Source organism: Saimiri boliviensis, chromosome 9 (genome assembly GCF_048565385.1).
Source record: "Saimiri boliviensis isolate mSaiBol1 chromosome 9, mSaiBol1.pri, whole genome shotgun sequence".
In the NCBI taxonomy this organism is placed as follows: Eukaryota; Metazoa; Chordata; class Mammalia; order Primates; family Cebidae; genus Saimiri; species Saimiri boliviensis.
This window is the reverse complement of record NC_133457.1, coordinates 120,617,248-120,639,453: the sequence shown is the minus strand read 5'-3', so window position 1 is coordinate 120,639,453 and position 22,206 is coordinate 120,617,248. Positions and strand designations below refer to the sequence as shown.

General features: G+C 50.4%; 1 protein-coding gene across 2 annotated transcripts in view; it reads left to right on the top strand.

The window, feature by feature from the left end:
- Nucleotides 1-2,122: 2,122 nt before the first annotated feature.
- Nucleotides 2,123-22,206, top strand: part of BMP7 (bone morphogenetic protein 7) — a 95,807-nt gene continuing 75,723 nt past the window's right edge. For both annotated transcript variants that reach the window (XM_074406693.1, XM_003932614.4), the window contains exon 1: nt 2,123-3,066. In XM_074406693.1, coding sequence (XP_074262794.1) covers nt 2,652-3,066 — 415 coding nt within the window. In that variant the 5' untranslated portion in view covers nt 2,123-2,651. The remainder of the gene's footprint in view (nt 3,067-22,206) is intronic.

Genomic DNA, 22,206 nt, shown 5'->3' with positions numbered 1-22,206 from the left:
TGTCCCCCGCTGCCTGGCTTCTGAATCATTCCCAGATACAGTGATGGACAAGACCTGCCTCCTCTCCAGTCCCCGAATCTTATTTAAGCCTCTTGCTTTGCTTCCCGAACTTGGATGCTGGCTTCTTGATGGAGGCTGCCATGTGGCCACGTTCCCTCGTTGCTGGGTCTTCCCGCCCAGCACTGTGCTTGGCCCCAGGAATGGCCACATAATATCTGGGCCAGGTGCAAAATAAATACGGGGCAGGGGGACTTTGTTCACAGGTGATTCAGAACTGCATATGGTGACCCTAGAGCAGGAAAGTGAGTGAGGACCCTTGAGAGTGGGGGGACCCTTGAGAGTGGGGGGCCCTGTATGGCTGTCCAGGCTGCAGGCCCCACAGCCCCGCTGCCTGATACCCTGTGCTCCATGTTTGTCTGTTGAAGGAAGGAGTGAATGGATGAAGAGCAGATGGTGGGGGTGGTTGGAGGGCCTTGACTGGTGGGTAGGCAGAGGCCCCTCCCTGGCATGGAGGCTGAGGACCTGTTCCATCTCACAGCCTGGGGTCTATGTGTAAATGGCCAGGACTTGCAGGCTGGCACAGGGGCTCAGAATCTGTTCCATCTCACAGACGGGGGCCTGTGTGTAAATGGCCAGGCCCTACCTGCAGGCTGGCATTTTTCTGCTCCTTTCCTGGCCTCTGGCCTCTCCTTTCTCCACCCATGTGGCCCCTCAGGCTGCCATCTTGTCCAAAAGCCCCCAAGGGAGACCCAGAGGGCCACTTGGCCAAACTACTTCTCCAGAAAACTGTAGAAGACCATAATTCTCTTCCCCAGCTCTGCTGCTCCAGGGAGGACAACCTCAACTGAGGCTTAGCCAGAGCCGCTGGCAGACAAAACCCCCTTCCTCAACCTCAGCCCTTCCCCCTCCCCAACCTCATCCCAGCGGCCCTCTGGGGACTCCCTCTCTCACCCAGCCCCAGGAGAGGAAGGAGACAGCGATGAACTTTTACCCCGATGCCCTCTTTGCCACTCTGGGTGCAGTCATTCCCTTGAGATCCCACACTGGGAGGTCCCACTCAGGACCCGTGCATTCTGAGTGGTCTGGGGACCCCTTGTGACCGCGTGCATGGCTCGGTATTGATTGTAGGATGAATGGATGAGGAGAGGCAGGAGAGAAGGCTGGTGGGGAGGTCTCAGGCACAGACCCTTGGAGGGGAAGAGGATGCACTGCCATGGGAAGGCCGATGGGAAGCCCCCCTGGTGGTGCTGGGGTGCCTGGTCTCAGGCTGAGGGGTGGCTGGAAAGATACAGGGCCCCAAAGAGGAGGAGGTGGGGAAGAACCTCGCAGCTCACACGAAGTTCACTTATTCACTCAACAAATCCTGATTGCGCAGCCACTGTGGCTGCGCCGCTCAGGGTTCAAGGCACTTCGGTACAAGAGCCCGACCCCAGGGCACTGGGTGTCTAGTGCGCGTGAGAAGGCAATAAAGAAGGCACAGGGTAACTCAAACAGTAATTCCAGACAGCAAGAGAAAGGACAGGAAATAACTCAGATGTGCGTGGGGTGAGGCGAGGAAGCGACCCGAGCTTGGCAGGTCTTGGAGGTCTCTGGGAGGAGCAAGCGGCGCCCGCTGCGGGGCGCGGGGTGGTAATCGGGGAGAGGTCCAGGCCCAAGAATTGGCGAGCGCAGAGACTAGCTGGCAACTGGCTCGGGAAGGCGCGGAGGGGCCACGGTGCTCGGCTTAAAAGGAGACCGGGACAGAGGGGTAAGACCGGCTCAAGGGTCACCGCTTCCAGGAAGCCTTCTATTTCTGCGCCACCTCCGGGCTCCCCCAACTTTTCCCATCGCGGTCCGCAGCCCCCAGTCCAGCTCCAGCCGCCTTCCTGGTGCGGACCGCGAGTGCCAAGAGGGCAGGGCCGGCTCGGATTCCTCCCGCCGCAACCCAGCAAAGTCCCGCCAGGCTCTGGGCACCCCGTGGGCAGTCGGTAAACATTTGTCAAGCGCTCTAGAGGGAATGAATGAACCCATTGGGCACAGCTGGAGGGAGGGCGGGGCCGAGGGCAGGTGGGAGGCCGCCGGCGCGGGAGGGGCCCCTGGAAGCCCGTCCTCCTCCTCCTCCTCCTCCTCCTCCGCCCAGGCCCCAGCGCGTACCACTCTGGGGCTCCCGAGGCGGCCTCTCGTGCGATCCAGGGCGCCCAGGGCTTGGGATAGTGTCCTGGGGACCCTGCTCTCCGTGCCAGAGGTTAGAAGAGGGTGGGTCGCCGCCGCCCGAGGGCGGGAGCGCGAGAGGAGCGGGAAGAAGGAGCGCTCGCCCGCCCGCCCGCCTCCTTGCTGCCTCCCCGGCGCTCACTCTCTGGACTCGTAGGTTTGCTGGCTGCTCCTCCCACCCGCGCCCGCCTCCTCACTCGCCTCCTCGCTCGCCGGGGCTGCTTTCCAAGCCCTGCGGTGCGCCTGGGCGAGTGCGGGACGAGGGGCCCGGGGCCAGCATCGAGCGGGGGGCGGGGGTCCCGGCAGAGCGCGGCCGGCCGGGGAGGGGCCATGTCTGGCGCGGGCGCAGCGGGGCACTGCTGCAAGTGACCGAGCGGGGCGGACGGCCGCCTGCCCCCTCTGCCACCTGGGGCGGTGCGGGCCCAGAGCCCGGAGCCCGGGTCGCGCGTAGAGCCGGCGCGATGCACGTGCGCTCGCTGCGCGCCGCGGCGCCGCACAGCTTCGTGGCGCTCTGGGCACCCCTGTTCCTGCTGCGCTCCGCCCTGGCCGACTTCAGCCTGGACAACGAGGTGCACTCGAGCTTCATCCACCGGCGCCTCCGCAGCCAAGAGCGGCGGGAGATGCAGCGCGAGATCCTCTCCATCCTGGGCTTGCCCCACCGCCCGCGCCCGCACCTCCAGGGCAAGCACAACTCGGCGCCCATGTTCATGCTGGACCTGTACAACGCCATGGCGGTGGAGGAGGGCAGCGGGCCGGGCCAGGGCTTCTCCTACCCCTACAAGGCCGTCTTCAGCACCCAGGGCCCCCCTCTGGCCAGCCTGCAAGATAGCCACTTCCTCACCGACGCCGACATGGTCATGAGCTTCGTCAACCTCGGTGAGTAAGGCAGGCGCGGGTACGCGTCTCTGTTCGGGTCACTTTGAGACCGGGAGGGAGGGAGCTGCTTCTTCCATACAGCCCGCCCAGCTTTCTGCTCTTGGCTGAAATCGCAGTGCCGGCCCGAGAATCTCCCACCCACCGCCCTACGGCTCCCAAGCTGTGTGCGCTCCCAGGTCGGGAGCGCTGGGCTCTGCGGGCCTTTGGGGGTTACTGGGAAGGAGGGACCCTGTGAAACCCCCACCATTACGCCCCTGGCCGCATCTCTGGGGCTCCAGGCGCCTGCCGGGCCGCGGCTCATTTCAAAGCGCCTGGCTCGGTCATGTGAGCTGTCCCGGGCCGGCGCAGCCCGCGCTACCTGAATGTAAAGGGCCCTTCCCGGCGAGACTGCCTTCCCGCCCTTCCTGGGCCCCCCTCAGCCCTGCCTGGCCCTGGCATCGCGGGCGTCGCACTTCCTTCCCCAGACAAGCCCTACCTGTCCCCTCGCGGTGCACCAGCCTTAGCGTGCCGCGCGCTCCGAGCGCCTTGGGGCCCCTCTCCCGGCCGCCGGACGCCCTGTTCTCTCTCGGCTGAAGCTGGGGAAGAAACGCTGCCATTGCTAGTTTTCTTTTCTTTTTTTTTGAGACGGAGTTTCGCTCTTGTTGCCCAGGCTGGAGTGCAATGGTGCGATCTCGGCTCAGTGTAACCTCCGCCTCTCGGGTTCAAGCGATTCTCCTGCCTCAGCCTCCCGACAGGCATGGGCCAACACGCCCGGCTGATTTTGTATTTTTAGTGGAGACGGGGTTTCACCATGTTGGTCAGGCTGGTCTCGAACCCCCGACCTCCCAAAGTGCTGGGATTACAGGCGTGAGCCACCGCCCCTAGTTTTCTATTTTAGATAATTTAATAATAGGTCCCGGGCCGGCAGAATCCATTTTCAGAATTTATCACGTGTGGCGCTCAAACCACAGGTTTTGGAGATTGGGTGGCGCGGGATCTCTCAGCAGACGCCGCGGGGGCGGCTGGGGGTCCCGGTTTCCGACTGAAGCTGCGACGACCCCGGGGACGCGAGGCTAGGGCTGTGGCGAGGGCCTGAGAGCTCCCCCTCCATCTGTGCGCGCACGTTCTCCAGACTTGCTCAAACTAACCCCTGGCAGCGCGCTGCGGGACTGATGATCAAATATTTGGTTTCCGAGATAACACGCCCCGATAGCGCTGTTTCCTGAGCCGCTTTCATTCTACTTGTGTAACTTGCTGCGAAAACCCGAACCAAGTCAAGACAGCAAACTCACGCCCACGGGCCCTGTGGGAAATAATGATACTGGAATAATGGAAATAATGATACTGAAGCCCCACGCTGGGCACTTGGGGCGTGGACTGGGGGCTTGGGGAAATGCTGATCCGCCTTCAAGCTTCCCCCTCCTGATAAGGTCCCTGGAGTTCCCAGGAGGCCATTGTCTGTATTTAATAATGCCCAAATTCAACCAGTGACCCAAGCTTCAGCGAGCGAGGGGTGGGAGCTTTAGATGCCAGAACACCTTCAAGAAAGTTTAAATTCTACTAAGCAGCCAGTTAAGAGGGAAGCAGCAACATATGACCTGATTTAGAGCAATCTCCAAGATGTATGAGGTGGAAAGCAGCAAGGTGCAGATGAGGGGGCTGCATGTGTGTCTATATATCATCGTGTCCTCCTGGAGGAAGACACCGGGAATGGGAGATTTTACTGGAGAGGTAGAGAGGCGGGGGCATAGCTGGGGCTTAGACAGTGGGAGCTGGGCTCTGATTTTTCATTGTCTGCACTTCTTTGATTTTTTTTTAAAAACAGTGTGTATGTATTACTTATACCAAAAACTTAAGGAAAATTCCAAATACATACACATAAATAATAAATGCAGAGCTCTGTCGCCCTCCTGAAGCCTGGGGTTAGCCAGGGCCCTTTCTTTGGTGGGGGATTTATGGCATCTTCTGTTCTGTTGGGTACCCCGTACTCCCACTGAATGTGCAGGTCCCAGCAGCTGCCTTCAGCGCTTGGCTGGGGTCATTAAGAAGGTATTTGTAATCTCTGGCTTCTGTAGAAGGCCCTGCAAATGAGAGCAATCCCCTGGCCCCCCTGCCCCGCCCCATTGCTATGGGCCACCAGTGTGCCTAGACCCAGGGGCTCCCTCTCCCCCAGAGAAAGCCCAGGTTGCTCGAAGTGTGCCTCTGGGAACTCTGGTGTGGGCTATTTGCTCCCCCCATGGCGGCAGGAGCAAGCTGGGACTTGTTTGCGGAGGCCACAGCTGGGTGGTTTTCCTCCTCTGGCTGTACACACACCTTTCAATCCATTTCTTTCATCTTGAAAGGACAAAGACCGGCTTGTCTGAGCCTCTTAATCAGTCAGGCTGGCTTTGGGCTTTGTGGGACCCTGACTTTCTCAGGTCTAGCTTTCTGGAACATCACTCCAAATTAGATGGCAGAGTGGCTTTTAACAGAGCGTATTGACCTTGTTTTCTTTTTCTCTCTGTCCCTAAACTCGAGGTCATTAGTTAGGTGAAGACCTGGACCACAGTTGGTGAGCCACTTCCTGTAGATGCTTCTAATGTTGGCCTTTAAGTTCTGCTAAGCAGCCACACAGGAATAAATTGCCTGTCCCTTCTGTTGTGTTGTAGCTTGGAATTTCTCCATAGGAGGGACTTAGGGGTGGCAGTAGGGTTGGAGAGGGGTGGGGGAGGTGTAGGAGACTTGTCTGGATGCTGAGTTTGCTCAGAAGGAACACTGCTATACTGTTTTTCCTTGGATTACAATCACGTTGATTTGTAGTATTTGAAGTTTTCTAAAGGCAAGTTTATTCTCACACTTTACATAGAGTGAGAAAATGTCGCTTGCACATATCAAGCTATTACTTATTATTATGGTGGGATGGGGGGGCGTGGGTGAGGATCTTGGCAGCCTTTGCTGCCCCTTCCCCCTGCACTGCATACCTCTGCTGTCTTGCAGGGAGGCGGGCCTATGAGCACGGGGGACCCCTGCCTGAATTCTGAAGGCTTTTGCAGACCTGGTGCGTTTATGCTTCCTTCTGTCTGCCGCCAAACTGGTTTTTGTTCCTATAAGTCGTTCTTGGAATTCAAGTTTTTTGCCAGGCTGAGCGGGATCTAAACTAGAGGGGAAGCTAGAGGGGAATTTACGACAAAACCAGGTGGTGGGAATGAGGACCAAAGGCTTCACCGTGTGACAAAGCCCAGCCTGTGCCGTGAAGCCCCGTGCAACGTGAGCTGAGCGGCCTAGTGAGACTCCCATCTTCCCAACCTGGGCCCCTTAAGTTCAATGGCAACATTTGTAAACTGGTTTGGATTAACAAACCCGATTCCTCTGTGTAGACTTAATTTTGGAATTCAAAACAGTGACCCTCTCTTAAATAATCCCCAGGCCATGGCGATTCTGCAGACTGAGTCTAGCCATAGCCCGTCGCCATTCTTTCTTTGGGAAGCTCTGCTAGAAATCTTCTAAAGTAGCCGGCTGGCAGTCGGGGAGTGGAAGTCATCATGTGTATCTCTGGTCCAGGTAATGAAGGCATGAAATTTGTTGAATCTTTGATGCTAAATTTAAAAAAAGAGAAAGTTGGAAACCTATCATTGTTGGAGTCAGCATGTAACAGTGGCTTTTGTTAATGAAGCTGAAGAGCAGGGAGAGGGCCGTGCAGTGGATTTTTGTTTTATGCCATCTGGCTGTCCTTTTTGTCGACAAGTGTTTGGCATTAAGACCTCTCCCATTGCCCCTCAAGAGCAGGCTCTACCACTGTAGAGTATTAGAAAAAGATTCTGTTACAGTTTTAAAATTTCCTTCAGGGAGTGCTTCGCAAAGGGGAGCGTGGACTGCAGGCATTTGCAGCTGTAACCTGGCTTGTGTTAAAATTTGGAAGGGGTTGTTCCACATTCCAGCACTTGGAGCCCCGGCCCTCACTGGTGAGCAGCCAGAGGTTAATATAGATGTCACACAGCTCTCCCCCTTCTTTCTTTCTTTCTGCAGAGCGCCTTCGCTATAGGAGTGCACCAACAGCTGTGTTTTTCGTAACCCTTTCAAAATCACTTCTTCTAAACCTCATTTTCCTGCTTATATAAATCAAAGATTTTCCTCCACTTTTCCCAAGCATGGATGTGACCCGGCTTTGAACTTGTTTGATCTTCTATGTGTTTTCCTTCTGAAATCAAGGCAGGGTAAGGCTGAGCCCTCGATGCCAGCTTGGGTGGCTGTTTTTGGGGTTTGTTCCGGGGTTGTCATTCAGTGGTGGAGCAGTCCCCATGGAAGGGGTAAGAGACATGGCCCAGTTGCAAATCAGTTTCAGGGCAGGAAGGGGGATGATTCTCTAAATGCGCAGAGAAAAGAAACCACTTTTGAGATGCAGCCCTCTCAAGCTACAGTTTGGGGCTTTACCACGGCATAGTAGGCTATCAAGCCTTTGCCGAGATAAACACAGCTGGTGCACGATCCCTTGACCACCGGAATGCCTGTGATGTGAGCGAATATCACATGTCCACTGAACTGGGAGACAAGTGATGACTTCATTCCAGGGAGAGTCCCATCTAAGTTGATTGATCACTCCTATCGCTTTAATATCTCCTCCCTATTCGGTAAGGTCATATTTGGCCCATTGCAAGAATCAGCGTGTCCTAAGTCTCGCCCGTCTCCACCCTTCCTCGCCTGCCCATCCGTGTAACCGGCTGAATATTTTGAATGGGGAGCCCTTTGCACCAAGCTTCTGGCCACATTCATTCTTTCACGCTGACTCTTCAGTCCTAGCTGGGGGTCTGTCAGCACACTGGTTTCTTGGCATGCTGCTGCAAGGCTTCGCCTTAATGCACTCTGGCGCTGTCACTGGGGTTAGGGCACAGGCAGGGATGTGTGGGACCTGTCATGATATTGTCAGAGGATTGTGCAGATTAGCCTTTACAGCACAGTGGTGGGTGAGCACTGCAGCTGTGTACACTTATTATACAAGATTTAAGTCCCACTGGTAAAATCAATATATTGAATTGCACAACCCTCTGCTTTTAATTAGTTTAAATCAAATGTGCCGGTGCCATTTTGCCTCCTCTCGCCTTCATGGGGTGAGGAAATACCAATATTTACATAGAAACTGTTAATTGGTGGTGAAAATGATAACACATTTGGCTTTACACACTCAAATTGCTCCAACTTGATGGAACCCAGATCAACGTGGAGTGGAGCTGAGGAGGTGACATCACCAGGAGCAGGGAGGAGACACCCGTAATGTCTGCTGCTTGAACCCTGGATTCCAGGTGCAGGTGGGCATGTGCCAGAGGCAGCGCCTGGGGATGCTGGTCCTTCAAGAAGTGAGCTGATTCTTTCTATTGCAGGTCAGAAATGCTGACATTTACCCACATCATCTAAAATCCTTTCTCAGAAGCATTCTTACCAACTTGTGAAGTGGGAACTTGCTCCCCCAGCGTGCAAGGGTCCTTTGTACTGGGCAGCTCAAGGCACAGTGCTTTATTTATTCCAGAGCTTCTCATGCTTTTCTTTCCAATCCCTGAAACAGTTTATAGAGGAAGGGGGGTTTGTTCACTGCAAATGATCCCATGTACGACCACAGCTATTATGCAAGCCATTTGGTATTAGCCGTGTGTTAAAGCTGGGAGTGAATTCCGGATTTTGCAGCAAATGGCATCTGACAAATAATTTTTGACAAAAAATCTGAGTTGGTATTTCATAATATGGAACAGATAGTTCATTTAAGTTTCCCGGCAAAAACCTGTTCAAACCCAAACTGAAATGACAATGCCAGGGAATACCAGGGCTGCTGCTGCGTATCGTTTCCTCTCCAAAGTACAGTGTTTATGATTTGGGGGGATATGCAAGTGCATGAAGTTTGACACTTACTTACGGGAAACTCGGGGTGGCCATGTGCAGTGCCGCCCTTTCAACATCTGTGTCGGGAGGCGTTGTGGGGAGCCGCGCAAAGCCTGTGCTGATCCGCGTGGAGTGGATTGAATTAATGACAACTCGGAGAGCACCAGCTTTAGGGTAATTGCTTTATTGTTTTGGAGCCAGGGTGCTTATAATCCGGTTCCTGTGCAAACATGTTGAACGTGTGTTAATGCATTTCCAAACCAGAGCCTCTCACACAACCCTGCTTTTCATTAATTGATGTTGGTAGCATGGTACAGTATTTCAAAGGGCTGGCCAAGTATAAACTGTGTTTCCAATTTCCTTCCTTTCCTGTGTTTGGAATGCCAATGTTAATTTGTTCCCAGGCAGGAGCGGGGGCTGCCAACCGCGGCTTTCTATAAAGGGCTTCACAGTGAAGGCTTCCAGCCCTCGCTGATGCTTGGGGTTGCCTGGCCAAGTCTCCTGACACTTTGCAGCTAATTCTGGGTGATATATGGAGTGGGGGGTTGGGGGCTTCACTGCCGTGTAACGGAAGTTCTCAGTGACAGCAGTGGGTGTGACTTGGCAAGGGAGATTGGAACGGCATCCACAGTGATTTTCTTTAGACCCAGCCTAAACCCATGTGTCTGTTTCCACTGTGACTGCATATTAGCTGTGTGACCTTGGGCGAGTTACCTCACATCTCTGCATTTGTGTTCTCATTTTGTAAAGGCTACAATAGAATCTCTTCCTCAACAGAGTCTAAAGAAATAGAAACCACATCACCCATGTGCAGAGGCTGTCACCTAGTAGGTATAGTAGGTGTACAATAAATGGTAACCCTTGTTGTTACTGTGTGGGCCAGATGAAGATATACGTCGGTATATTAGTACAAATTTCAGTTTTTAAGTACTTAATCTTAAAATACTGAGATGAAACCACCCATGTTATTTTGAATGTCAAGAAAATGGTTCCCGAAGTTATGAATATGGTGTGCCCTCCTCTTTCAGAGACCACTGAAATTTGAATGAATGCACCAAACTTATTTGAGGATGAATAGTCTAATGCTGAATCTTTCTCCCAATTATAGCATCTATGGTTATTTAATGATTTTACTACTTGGGAAACTGAAACTCAGTGAAAGGGTTTGCTGGAACTCTCTGTAGTACCTTTGCAACTTTGAATCAAAAATTGATTTTAAGGCCAGGTGCAGTGGCTCACGCCTGTAATCCTAGCACTTTGGCAGGCTGAGGCAGGTGGATGGCCTGAGCTCAGGAGTTTGTGACCAGCCCAGACAGCATGGTAAAATCCCATCTCTAGTAAAATACGAAAAAAAAAAAAAATTAGTCAGATGTAGTGGCATATGTCTGTAGTCCCAGCTACTCAGGAGGCTGAGACAGGAGAATTGCTTGAACCCAGGACATGGAGGTTGCAGTGAGCTGAGATCACGCCACTGCACTCCAGCCTGGGTGACATAGCGAGACTCTATTTTAAAAAAAAATCGATTTCAAAATAAAATGTTTAATTGAAAAAATTGCATTTTTGAGGTATTTCTTCCCACTCCTTTCTGGAAGACGGTCAGAGTACAAATTGTCTTTCCCTTCAAGGGAATGGCAAGCCCAAAGCATTCATTAACAGAACTGCACAACTTTCCCCACTTTTTATTAGAGCAGGTGCAAGGCTGCCCAGGGTTCCCGCAGCTGGGGTGAGGCTGCAACAACAAAGCCCTGTGTGGACTCAGCGTGTTTAGAAGTCTCTGGAGACCAGAGGACGAAAGAGAATGTCTCCAGGGCCAGATGCCGAGGCGGGCCTTTCTCACTCAAGACTTCCCATAGTTTTGTGAGAAGTTCCTTTCAACTCTTTCTACACTGCTTGAAAACTCCGACTTGCCTTGTATTAGGTTTCTCTGCATCTCTGGGGTCACGTGTTCTATCACATCTTTATCTCCCTGGAGTAGCTTTCAAGTTTCAATCTTTTGTTGCCTGGCTTAATTAAATTTGGCCAAGAATAAAAACTTGCACTGTTTCCAAAATCGAGGACTTTCGTGTTTCTAAGCATTGCGTTTAGGCCTGCCCCGTCTTGTGCTTCCAGCCTCTCTTCTGCTTGCATGTAGTTTGGACTACATGAACAAAAAGAAAAAAAGACCAAAAAAAAAGCTAAGCTTTTAGCGTGACAGTTGGCATATAATGGCCAAGCGTTCATCCGCCTGGCAAATTCACGCACACGCAAAGGCAGGCGAGTTTTTCTGTGGCTTGCATTTTGGCCTTCAATAAAGGGCACTGATTCTGATGTTTTTTTTTTTTTTTTTTTCAGACAGCCTAATTCTCCTGCCCATGCACGGCCTTGCAGAATTCTCGTGGTGTAGAAGGTGCTCAGATATTGGCTGTTTCTGTGCACGAACGGCTTGAAGAGATTCTAAACAGTCTCTTCTAAATGCATTTGATCTCAAATTCCCACTACTAAATTTTCGGGTACATACCCTAAATTCCTTAGTAATGAGTTAGTATTACTTATTAGTAATGAGTTGTATAACCACCACGGGATAGTTAGGATAGCTTGTACTTCATAAAACATGGACGAAAATAGAAATTTAAATAGGAGACACTAAAGCTCAAAGCAATACAAAATTTTGGTGTTTGTTAATGCAAATTTTAATCAATGAATCATTTTAATTTTAATTAAAATAAAAATGGAGGAGATGGTGTTGAGACCACTAAAAGACAATTTTAATTAACAATACACATTTAATTATGCTCTCACTAAAATTGGTAGTGCAATGAACTGTTCACTGATGTTTTCAAAATCATGATTTAACAGTTCGAGATCACTGATCTAAAGGTCTGGTCCCAAATTTTGATGGCCCTTCATCTGGTCAGTATACCTGAAGTTACTACGTGTGAAAAAACTCACAATCTTGGTGGGTTAGAAATCCCAGAAGTTTGTTTTCCATTTGTATCAAGTTTTAGCTCTATCGTGGGTTCAGGGTGGGGGCGTGGAGTTCGGCACATTGGTGGCAGTGGGGTCCCTGGGGGAGGCTTGGGTCCTCAGAATGTCATGAAGAAGGTTCCAGAAGGAAAGTCAATGTGAACCATGCACTGGCTTTTAACATTTCTAGCTGGAAGTGCCTTTCTAACTTCAGAAATTTCTATTTTTGTCCATGTTTAATGAAGTGCAAACTATCCTAACTATCCTGCAGTAGTTAGAGAACTTATTTCTATTTAGGGTATATACCCCCAAATTTACTCTTCTACCTGCAAGAGCTTCTGCTCACATTTCATTGGTCAAAGTGAGCCACGTGGGCAAGCTTGACCCAAGGTGGGCAGGAGACGATGATGCCACCGCTGGCCCAGAAAGGCAAAGCGCCAGAGAGTGGCTGGGAGGTGGCACACGTGACACCGCGCTGTCGTGGCTGAAGCATCTCTCACAAGATTCAAAGACAGAAATGCGAGGAGCAAGCTGTGCAGTGAGTGCATTGCTGAAACCAGATCTTCACTTTGCAGTCCCATCTGTCAATTATGCAGATATTTTTGTTGAAGCTCAGCTAGTGCACTCCCAGGATTGCCAGTTGGAATTTCCTTAACCGTTATAATTATGATCTGTCTTTCCCTGCCTCCCAATCGGTTCTTTTTGCATTCTCCCCAGGGCTTGCACTCCATTTTGGAGACCGAGGTTCTGGAAGCTCCCATCTCACTGAAGTGCTCAATTGGTTCAACAAGAATAACATCTCTTTCCGTTCCCACTTGTAAAATGATGTCCCTGTTTATGACTTGTCTTTCAGCAAAGGCAAGCCTCAGCTTTAGTCCAGTTTACTACCAAGAGAATTAAGGAGCGTTACTGTGCTCCTGGCTAATGAGGTGACTGCTGGTGTTTCCCTGGAAGGTGCAGGTTATCACTTGGCCATGAAACCTTGTCCACAGTGGAAGAGCTGCTTGCTTTACCTCCTGGGCCTTAGAAACTCCCTCCTTTCCTCCCTCCCTCCCTGCCTCCCTCCCTCCCTGCCTCCCTCCCTCCCTTCCTTTCTCTTTCTTTTGACAGCATCTTACTCTGTCCCTCAGGCTGGAGTGCAGTGGCATGATTTCTGCTCGCTGCAACCTCCGCCTCCCAGGTTCATGCGATTCTTGTGTTTCAGCCTCCTGAGTAGCTGGGAATACAGGCTCCCACCACCAGGCCTGGCTAATTTTTGTATTTTTAATAGAGGCAGGGTTTCACACTGTTGGCCAGGCTCGTCTCGAACTCCTGACCTCAAGTAATCCACCTGCCTGGCCCCTTAGAGACATTTCTTAGCGCAGCCAGGATCTCGCCTGGCTGAATCTAGAAATTAAATTCGGAGACCCCTTCATCATCTAAATACATCACTGAAAGGGATCATAGAGATCTAAAGCAGAGGGTTGAGATCTTTCTGTAGCAGCAGTGGATTCCAAGTAGCCATCTTTATGGGGCCTTCCCGCAGCTCTGTCAGCATTCGGCAAGGTAAGCAGTGTCGTTTGCATTTTAGGGAGGAGAATGCTGAAGGGGCTCAAAGATGCGCATCTAGGAAGATGGGTTTGATGTGTGTGTCCAGCTCTTGCCCCTCCTGGACCTGTGAGGTATTTGAATAGGAAGGAGGGAGCACGGAAGAGATGGTGTTGAGACCCTTAAAACAGAAGCAAGCCCATGGCCTTGACTCTGATCCTGCGTTCTGATGAGTGAGATAGAGATAAGCAGGCGCACACCTTTCCCTTCTATGATCTGCCCTGCGTGTGATGCCCCCCTTCTCTTCGGTCTTTACTGTTTAAAAATAACTGTCAGGGCAAAGGGCCCTTCGTGCCTGTGGGCAGGGGTCCTTACATGTACCCCATACCCCCTCCATGGGGAAGTTCCAGAGCCAGCCAGAGATTGTTATTTTAATAGCAATTCCTCAAGATGCTGTATAGAAAAGACCATAGAAACAGCCTTTTCGGTATGTCCCGGAATACCTTTGTGTATGGTCTGTAATACTGTCAAGTGCCATAAATCAAAATGTATGTGAACAGGGGCCTGGGGACATCAGCTGGGCTGGATCTCGGAGGCATGTGTAGCAGAGGCAGTCCAGCCACCGGCTTCCTTTTGTTACTGTATCAGTGTAGGCTGGAAACAATGTCAGAAGGAGAAGGCAAGTAGCCGAGGGTGTTCAGGGTGTGACCATTTGTCAATTACACACGTAGGCACCCCAACAACTCTCCACACAAGGGCACCAACTCATATGATAAATTTATTGTTTGTGGGTTCATACGCATCACAGTAATACCATGAACACATGGGTAGGAAGGACCCCGTACCTTCGGGGTGACAGCTGCCTCTGGGGAGGAGGGAAAGGATAATTTTAGGGAGAGTTTCAAATAAGTCTCGCCTATTTCTGTCAAATTTTCTTTCTTTTAATAAGAGGAAACCAAAAGACTCCAGGCATGGTGGCTCATGCTTATAATCCCAGCACTTTGGGTGGCCGCGGGTGGATCACCTCAGGAGTTTGAGACCAGCCTGGCCAACATGGCGAAACCCCATCTCTACTAAAAATACAAAAATGTGTTGGGGGTGGTGGTGGGTGCCTGTAATCCCAGCTACTCGGAAGGCTGAAGCAGGAGAATTGCTTGCACCTAGGAGGTGGAGGTTGCGGTGAGCTGAAGTCACACCATTGTACTCCAGCCTGGGCAACAGAGAAGCTCTGTCTCAAAAAACAAAAACGAGGAGGAGTCCAATGTGACATCTTGGATTGGGTCTTAGACCAGAACAAGGATATCCATGGAAACACTGGTACAATCTGAAACAAATCTGGAGTCAAGCTGATAGTAACGCAGCAATGCGAATGTCTCGGTTTTGTCAAATGTCCTGTGGTTGCGGAAGATGTTCACCCTTGGAACACTGGGCGAAGGGTCCTCAAGAACTCTCTGTGCTAGCTTTGCAGTGTTCTTAGAAAGTTCTTCTAAAGTAAAGAGGTTTTTTGTTGTTGTTGTTGTTGTTGTTTTGAAAAGGAAGCAACCATGATGCTACCCCTCATCCTTCTCTGTTAGGGGTGCATGGATGTCCACGAGCTCAGCCACCAGCTGCTCTTCGTGGTGGTCCTACCATTCCCAAGGCTGGGGCAGGAGTGCCAGGTCCACAGCCTGTTCAGTACGGCAGCCCAAAGGCCAGTAACGAATCCATTTACAGACCCATTAACACAACAGGGACTCAGCGAGTAAAAGAAAAACCCACAGGACAGTGCCCTGAGAACCTTAAAACTCTCTTCCTCATTCACAAGGTGCCCGATAGAAAGCAGCTGTTTGTTTATGGTCAAGAAAGAGGGGTGCGGTGGGAGGAGGTCTAGAAGATCTTACAATTTTTTTCTTGGTCCTGAATTTTGTAAAATGCCTCCTACTCCATTCTCCAATCTTCCCCCTTCTCAAGTTTCTGGTTTTGACTGACTTGACCTAACATTTGTTGAGAGAGAAGCCCTTAAAAATGGCATCAGGGCCTTGGAACCTTCCAGGCTAGTAAATGTTTATGGGATGGAGGCACTGGTTGGTCATTTCCTTTAGGAGGAAACAATAAATGAAGCTACTTGCCTTATGCCTACTCAGACCCTGAGCTCCTAATTATCTTAATATACTGGCAGGAAGGGGAGATGGAAGGGGGTGGGGAATCCAGAAATCTCTGCCTCTCTGGAGCTTGGAAGGGTGCTTTTTAGTATATTTAGTGCACACATCCTCAGCCTGGGCACTACCTGTGTTTAGCCAGATAGTTCTGTGCTGGGAGCTGCCCTGTGTGTTACAGGATGTTCAGCAGCATTCCCAGCCCTTCCCCCAGGATCTGACAACCAACTGTATCTCCAGACATTGCTAGCTGTACCCTGGGGGGCAAAGTTGCCCCCAGTTGAGAACCACTGGGGTAGAATGACTTGGCTCAACCTTGGGAATTCATCTGGGAGCCTCAGCCTCAAACCCGTTGGCACACAGTGGTGAGTGAGAAAAACAGCATTTCTAGATGGACGGATTATTTTCTGGCTTAAAGGAGCACAGATTGCAATCAAAAGTCGAGCCTTCTCCTGGGAATGCCGCTCTACCTGGCTTTGAAACACCCTGGAAACTGACGCGGAGGACAGGTCTCTAAAGAGCAAGCATTAGCTCCTGGAACCAAAATACTTTACTGTACCTTTTGCTCGATGGTGTTAAGTTTATTCAACATACGTTGAGGACTGGCCCCTCTTTGATTTTTCTCTTCCGAGGGTCCTCAGGAGGAATAGGGCAGATCTCTCTCTCACCTTGTTCCCCTCTTGGCAGGTAATTTACTCACGGGTGGGAGAGGGAGGGTGAGCACAGAAGCTACGTTTTCCCGTGTCTCCCTGTAGCTTAAATGCTGCTTGGAGCAGGGGGACCTGCTTTCTTCAGACCCCAGCCCATGGGCCATCTCCAGCCCACTGCCTTTTTTTTGTACAGCCTGTGGGCTAAGAATGGCTGGTATATTTTTTTAAAGGGTGATAAATACTCAAGAATCATATTTCATGACACTAAAATGACATGAAATTCAAATTTCAAGGTCTGTAAATAAGGTTTTATTGAAACACATCCATCCACTTACGCATCCTCTCTGACTGCTTTCCTGCCACTGTGTCAGGGTTGAGCAGTTTCCGTGGACACGATGCTGGCCGAAGCGTACAATACTTTCTATCTGGCTCTTCATGGAGTTTGTTGACCCCTGCCTTCCACGGGCTATGTCCCCTACCTGGGAAAGTGCCAAAAGTAAAAAAACCTGAGTTCTGTTTTGTCTTGCTTTGTTTTTCTGGGACAGAGTCTCGCTCTGTCACCTAGGCTGCAGTGCAGTGGCACAATCTCAGTTCACTGCGACCTCTGGGTTCAAGCGATTCTCCCGCCTCAGCCTCCTGAGTAGCTGGGATTACAGGCATGCGTCATCGCGCCCAGCTAATTTTTGTATTTTCAGTAGAGACAGGGTTTCAGCATGTTGGCCATGCTGGACTCAAAGTCTTGACCTCAAGCGATCTGCCTGCCTCGGCCTCCCAAAGTGCTTTTGTCCTTCTGCAGGCAGTGACTCAGCCACCCTCCCTGCCCTCCTCCGTGTTTACCAGGGCTTCTCTAGTCTGTGGAAGCTCCGGGCTAAATGGTGTCCCCTCAGAAGACCCCTCTCCTCTTTAACATCAGATGTGTACTCTGAGTTCCCACGAGGGCGACGTCGAACACAGTGCGGCTTTTCCTGCACTGGCTTGGTCCCAGCACCCCCTTCTCCTGTGTTCTGTTTTTGAAAAAAATTCTAAAATGTCTCAGATGGTAGTTAAGAGTTTGGGTCTGCATCAGATTATCAGACTGCAGAGTCCCTACCACCCCGCCCCCGCCTCCCTGACTCCGGCAGGTTGTTAAACCCTGGGTCCCCCGTTTTCTACTCTGGGGTTAATATGGGTGCCTGTCTCCTGGGTTGCTGCAAAGATCCCATGCGTGGAGATGAGAGGAGGGCTGACCTCAGGCCGCCTGCAGCTGGTGCCAGGGAATGCCGGCGGGAGGCGACAATGCTGTCATTGGCCACACCACAGCCTATCGGGAACCCACCGTGCATGGGACCTGTCGGTGCCCTCAGCTCAGCTGCTCTCCTACCCATCGGGGTGGACTGTGCTGCTGGTTTGTACGGGGACCCAGAGCAGGCTGTGGGCACAGCGGTCCCAGCCGTGTCTCCACAGAACTTGGATCGGGGCTGCTGGCCTTCCCTTTGCGATATTACCCCAGCTGAAATGGCAAGCTTGTTGGTGTCGACTGGGCACAGGCAAAACAGGAAGCTGGCTGAATGACCACGAATCCCGTTATACAGAAAACTGCCTCCTGCTGATTAAGATCTGTGTTTATTGGTGCAGAGTTTTAAGGAGACACCCAGGTCTACCCACCCCTTCCAGCTAGGGGCACAGGCGACCTGCTGGGTCTAGACGGTTGACTGTGGGCTGGCCTACTCAAAGAAAAAGCATGTAAATGAAGTTTTCACAGTCAAGTTGTATATTTGTCTTTTATTTCTCTGAATACCATTCATGTCAGGCTTAGTGGGGTGGCATTTCTGGGTTTCCCCCACTTTTTGATATGGACAAATGAATTTCTCCTTTTTTTATTTTTTATTTTTGAGTCAGGGTCTTGTTCTGTCACTCAGGCTGGTGTGCAGTGGTGCAATCCTGGCTCACTGCAGCCTCCACCGCCTGGGCTCAAGTGACCCTCCCACCTAAGCCTCCTGAGTAGCTGGGACTATGGGCATGCATCACTACGCCTGGCTAATTTTTTTTGTATATATATAAACACATACACACACACACATATATACGCATATATGTAAGTACTATACATATATATACACATATATATGAATAGTATTTATAAATACATATTATATATGTATATATAGTACATATATACATACATGTGTATACATATACTATATACATATATATGTATGCATGTACTATATATAGAGAGTATGTGTGTGTGTATATATGTATGTATGTATATAGTAGAAATTGGGTTTCATCATGTTGCCCGGGCTGGTCTCGAACTCCTGGGCTCAAGCAATCCTCCTGTCTCCACCTCCCAAAGTGCTGGGATTATAGGTGTGAGCTACTGGCCCATTTCTTCATTTTAAGAGAGGACCTGCCCATGCCAGCTGTCCATTAAATAGCATGATTTCCACGTTGATTTTTATGTGTTTGAAATGGGATCAGGGAAGACAAATCACTCTCCCAGCTTTGGGGATGGCAGATCTGTCTCTCTTTGGGTCCAGGTCACTGATGTGTGTCCTCAGGCAAGTTACTGAAAGGATCAGAGTGCTCTGGGCCTCAGTTTCCCTCTATGATGGGTGGCTCAAGGCTCAGGATGCTGGAATTAAATGAGATTGTGGCAGGACGGGGCTCAGTCCTCTCCTGCAGGGAACTCTCAGTCAACAGGGCTGCTCCTGGCTGCCTTGGGGGCCCAGTCTCTCTGCAGACCCTCTTCCTGTCTTATCTGAAACATGACAGTAGGCTGATGTCATTGGGGAGCATGACCATGGACTGATGATGTTTTAGTTCAGCAGCCACAATTCACTGGAGATGCCTGGAAGTTTGTCACCAAATCCAGCCCTCATATCCAAGACTGTACACTTCCCTAAGTACCTTCACATTTCATACATTATATATGTGTTATTTACTCAACTCCCATGATAGATTTTGAAAAGAATCCTGGGCATTTGAAAGTGTGATGCAGTCAGCGCTGTGTCGAGGGTAGGCTAAAGACAGCAGGAAGGAGAGACATTGGGCAGAGTGGGAATTCCCCTTGAATTCCCATGGGAAGCTGCCTGGTTATGCGTGTGTCCGCGTGGCTGAGTCCTTCTCCCAGTCTCTCTTCCAGTGTTGCAGCAGCTCGAGGCTTCTTCCGCTGCGCATGGGATGAAATAATCAGCTTCAGTGTTGGACCTCTCCTATACCCAAATGCTTACCTTCAAACACCAGGAGAAAAGTGTTTTGGTACGAGATACTTAGGGATCCTCCCGGTGTTACACTCAAGGACGGATAACACCCTCTAGGACAGCAGATGCTATGAGAGGTACATGTCCTAACGGCCACTACCTGCTTCCATGGAGAGGATTGGTGTTTCATTTAGAACTCGTTCAGCTGCAGTTCACAGAACACCTGCCTAGGGTGGCTTCAGCACAAAAACAAGTCATCATCTCCCCTAACAGCAAATCTTCAGGGAAGCGAGTTCAAGTTTGGGGTGGCAGCTCAGTGATTCCATCCAAGCATCCATGAGCTTCCCACCGCCTCCCACCGCCATCCTCAAATTCCTCATGCCTGTTACCTCATGCTTACAAAATGGCTGCTGCCACCCCAGCCAGTTCATCCTCATGCAATCTCACATTTAAGGCAGGAGGATGGGGAACGGTGCAAAGAGCTCTCCTTGCCTGCCTATCTCTTGGTTTCCTAGAAGGTTAAGGAAGACTTCTCCTTAAGTCTCTTGGGCTAAACTGTGTTTAAGTCCCAGCCTTGCTTGGAGGGGGGGTGTGAGGGTATGCAGCTGGCGTCTAGCCAGCACGGTGAGAGGCAGGGGCGGGAAGAGTGGGCTGAAGTGGTTGTTGGGTGACCACATTCAAATGATTGAAAAGGTTTCTCCCTCCCTCTTTGTTGCGGTTTCCCGTGTTGTATACAGTGAGATTTACAAAAGGTATTTGTACATGTGATGTGGCTCCACTGTATACACAGATAAATAGAGGCCCTAAGCAGCTTTCAAAGTTTCCAGATGACGGTGTTCCACTGCAAATACATACAGAAGGTCGGCGGCACACTGACATTCGTTTAACCAGACCCTCTGTAGCCCATGGAGGGATTTTAGGTTTTCTTTAAACTCAAAACTAACCTACAAGTAGGTACATTAGCTCTGACTTTGAAGATTCTATAGAACTCTATCCAACAGCCAATTGTTTGCTGAAAACAAACTTGGTTCTATTAAGGTAACCCTCCTGATCTCCTGAGATAGGGGCGAAATTTCTTGGAAATGACCTGAGGAGGTCAGAAATTATTGTCCCCTGGGAGGAAGCCAAGGCTGAGGTGGAGCTTGGTTTGAGTTCTGCTTGTGGGACAGGCAGCTCCTGTTTGCCCTGAGTGGAGGATGAACAGATCAAGGACTCAAAGCATTTGAAGAATCCTGTGTCAGTGTTTGTTAGGCAAGGGTGCGGAGCTGCTTGAAACGCCTGCCTGCCCTGGTGAAGTGGTGGAGCCTCGTGCTTACACTGAGGGCCTGGTCAAACGTTTTCTAGTGAAGGGTTCTGGGCACGTATATTCCTTCTGCTTGTTCCCATGGGAGACTGATGTTAAAGGGTCTGGGTGCATCCTTAAGCCCATTGGTTGGAAGAGATGATTAAGGGAAAAGCAGAGAGGTGGTTCTGAAAAATATTTCCCTTTCTATAAGTGGCCACGCAGCAATCAGAACTCTCTGTTCTCTTCCCCCTTTTCTTGCCTTGAATGTGGTTTTGTGAAGACATGAAGCTTGGAGCCACAGCAGCCATCTTGTGACCGTGAGACAAGAGGGCTAAGAATTAAGTCAACATGCAGACAATGACAGACCAAAAAAGGCAGAAGAAATTGGGATTCTTAGTCATATGGTTGAACACAACTGCATTCAACTAAAATTCTTGGAGAGAGGCTCTTAAGCAGCTTGAGTCACACGCTCACTCGTTAATTAGTTGGATCTGGAAGGTGGACCACGCTACATCAACAGCATTGCCAGAGTCAGCCTCTGGCCCTTTGTGCCTGGGCTGGGATGTGGCATGTGGCTACTATCTGATTACAGCTATGTTAGCCATTATAATAATCTTCCTGGTAGCAAACATTTGTCCAAGGCTTACTATGTGCCAACCATTCTTTGTCTTCTTTTGTTTTGTTTTTGTTTGAGATGGAGTCTCGCTCTGTCACCCAGGCTGGAGTTTAGTGGCGTGATCTCAGCTCACTGCAACCTCCGCCTCCTGGGTTCAAGTGATTCTCCTGCCTCAGCCTCCTGAGTAGCTGGGACTACAGACACATGCCACCATGCCCGGTTAATTTTTGTACTTTTAGTAGAGACGGGGTTTTACCATATTGGCCAGGCTGCTCTCGAACTCCCAACCTCAGGTGATCCTCTCGCCTCAGCCTCCCAAAGTGCTGGGATTACAAGCATGAGCCTCCATGCCCGGCCTGTCCTCTTAATATTAACTTACTTGATTTTCATGATGGCCATTTCAGGTGGGGGCTATTATCATCATCCCTATTTTACAGAGCAGATAAATGAGCAGAGAGAGTGGTAGTTGGCCCAAGAACACATACCCAGCGAAGCGTCACTGGATTTGGAGATCCAGTTCCTGAGTCTTCCCTCTTACACTTGATCCTGAACTGCTTCTTGGACCTGAAAGGTAGGTTTGGAGCAGGCCAGTCAACAGCACTGCTGACTGGAGAGTCTCCAGCGAGGGCAGGGGGAAGCCACATCAGGGTTTTACAGTGACGTGTGTTACCCCTACTGCCCAGTATATTTGCTTATCAAAGTGGCTGAAAACCAGGATGTCTTTAAATGGATTAAGATATTGCTATCTTTTTCCCAAAGGGCTGCTGTTGAATTGATTGTACCTCTCAGTGTGGGGACAAGTGGGTGTTGAGTAGAACTGGCAATGGGTAACGCCAGCAACACCTATTATTAATAAAACCGCTTATTAAGGTGTAACATATGCAGAACAGCCTGAAATCAGGAGCTTTGGTGAAGGTTTTCGAAGCAATCACACAGGGCCACCAGTGCGTAGATCAAGAAACAGAACAGACCAGAA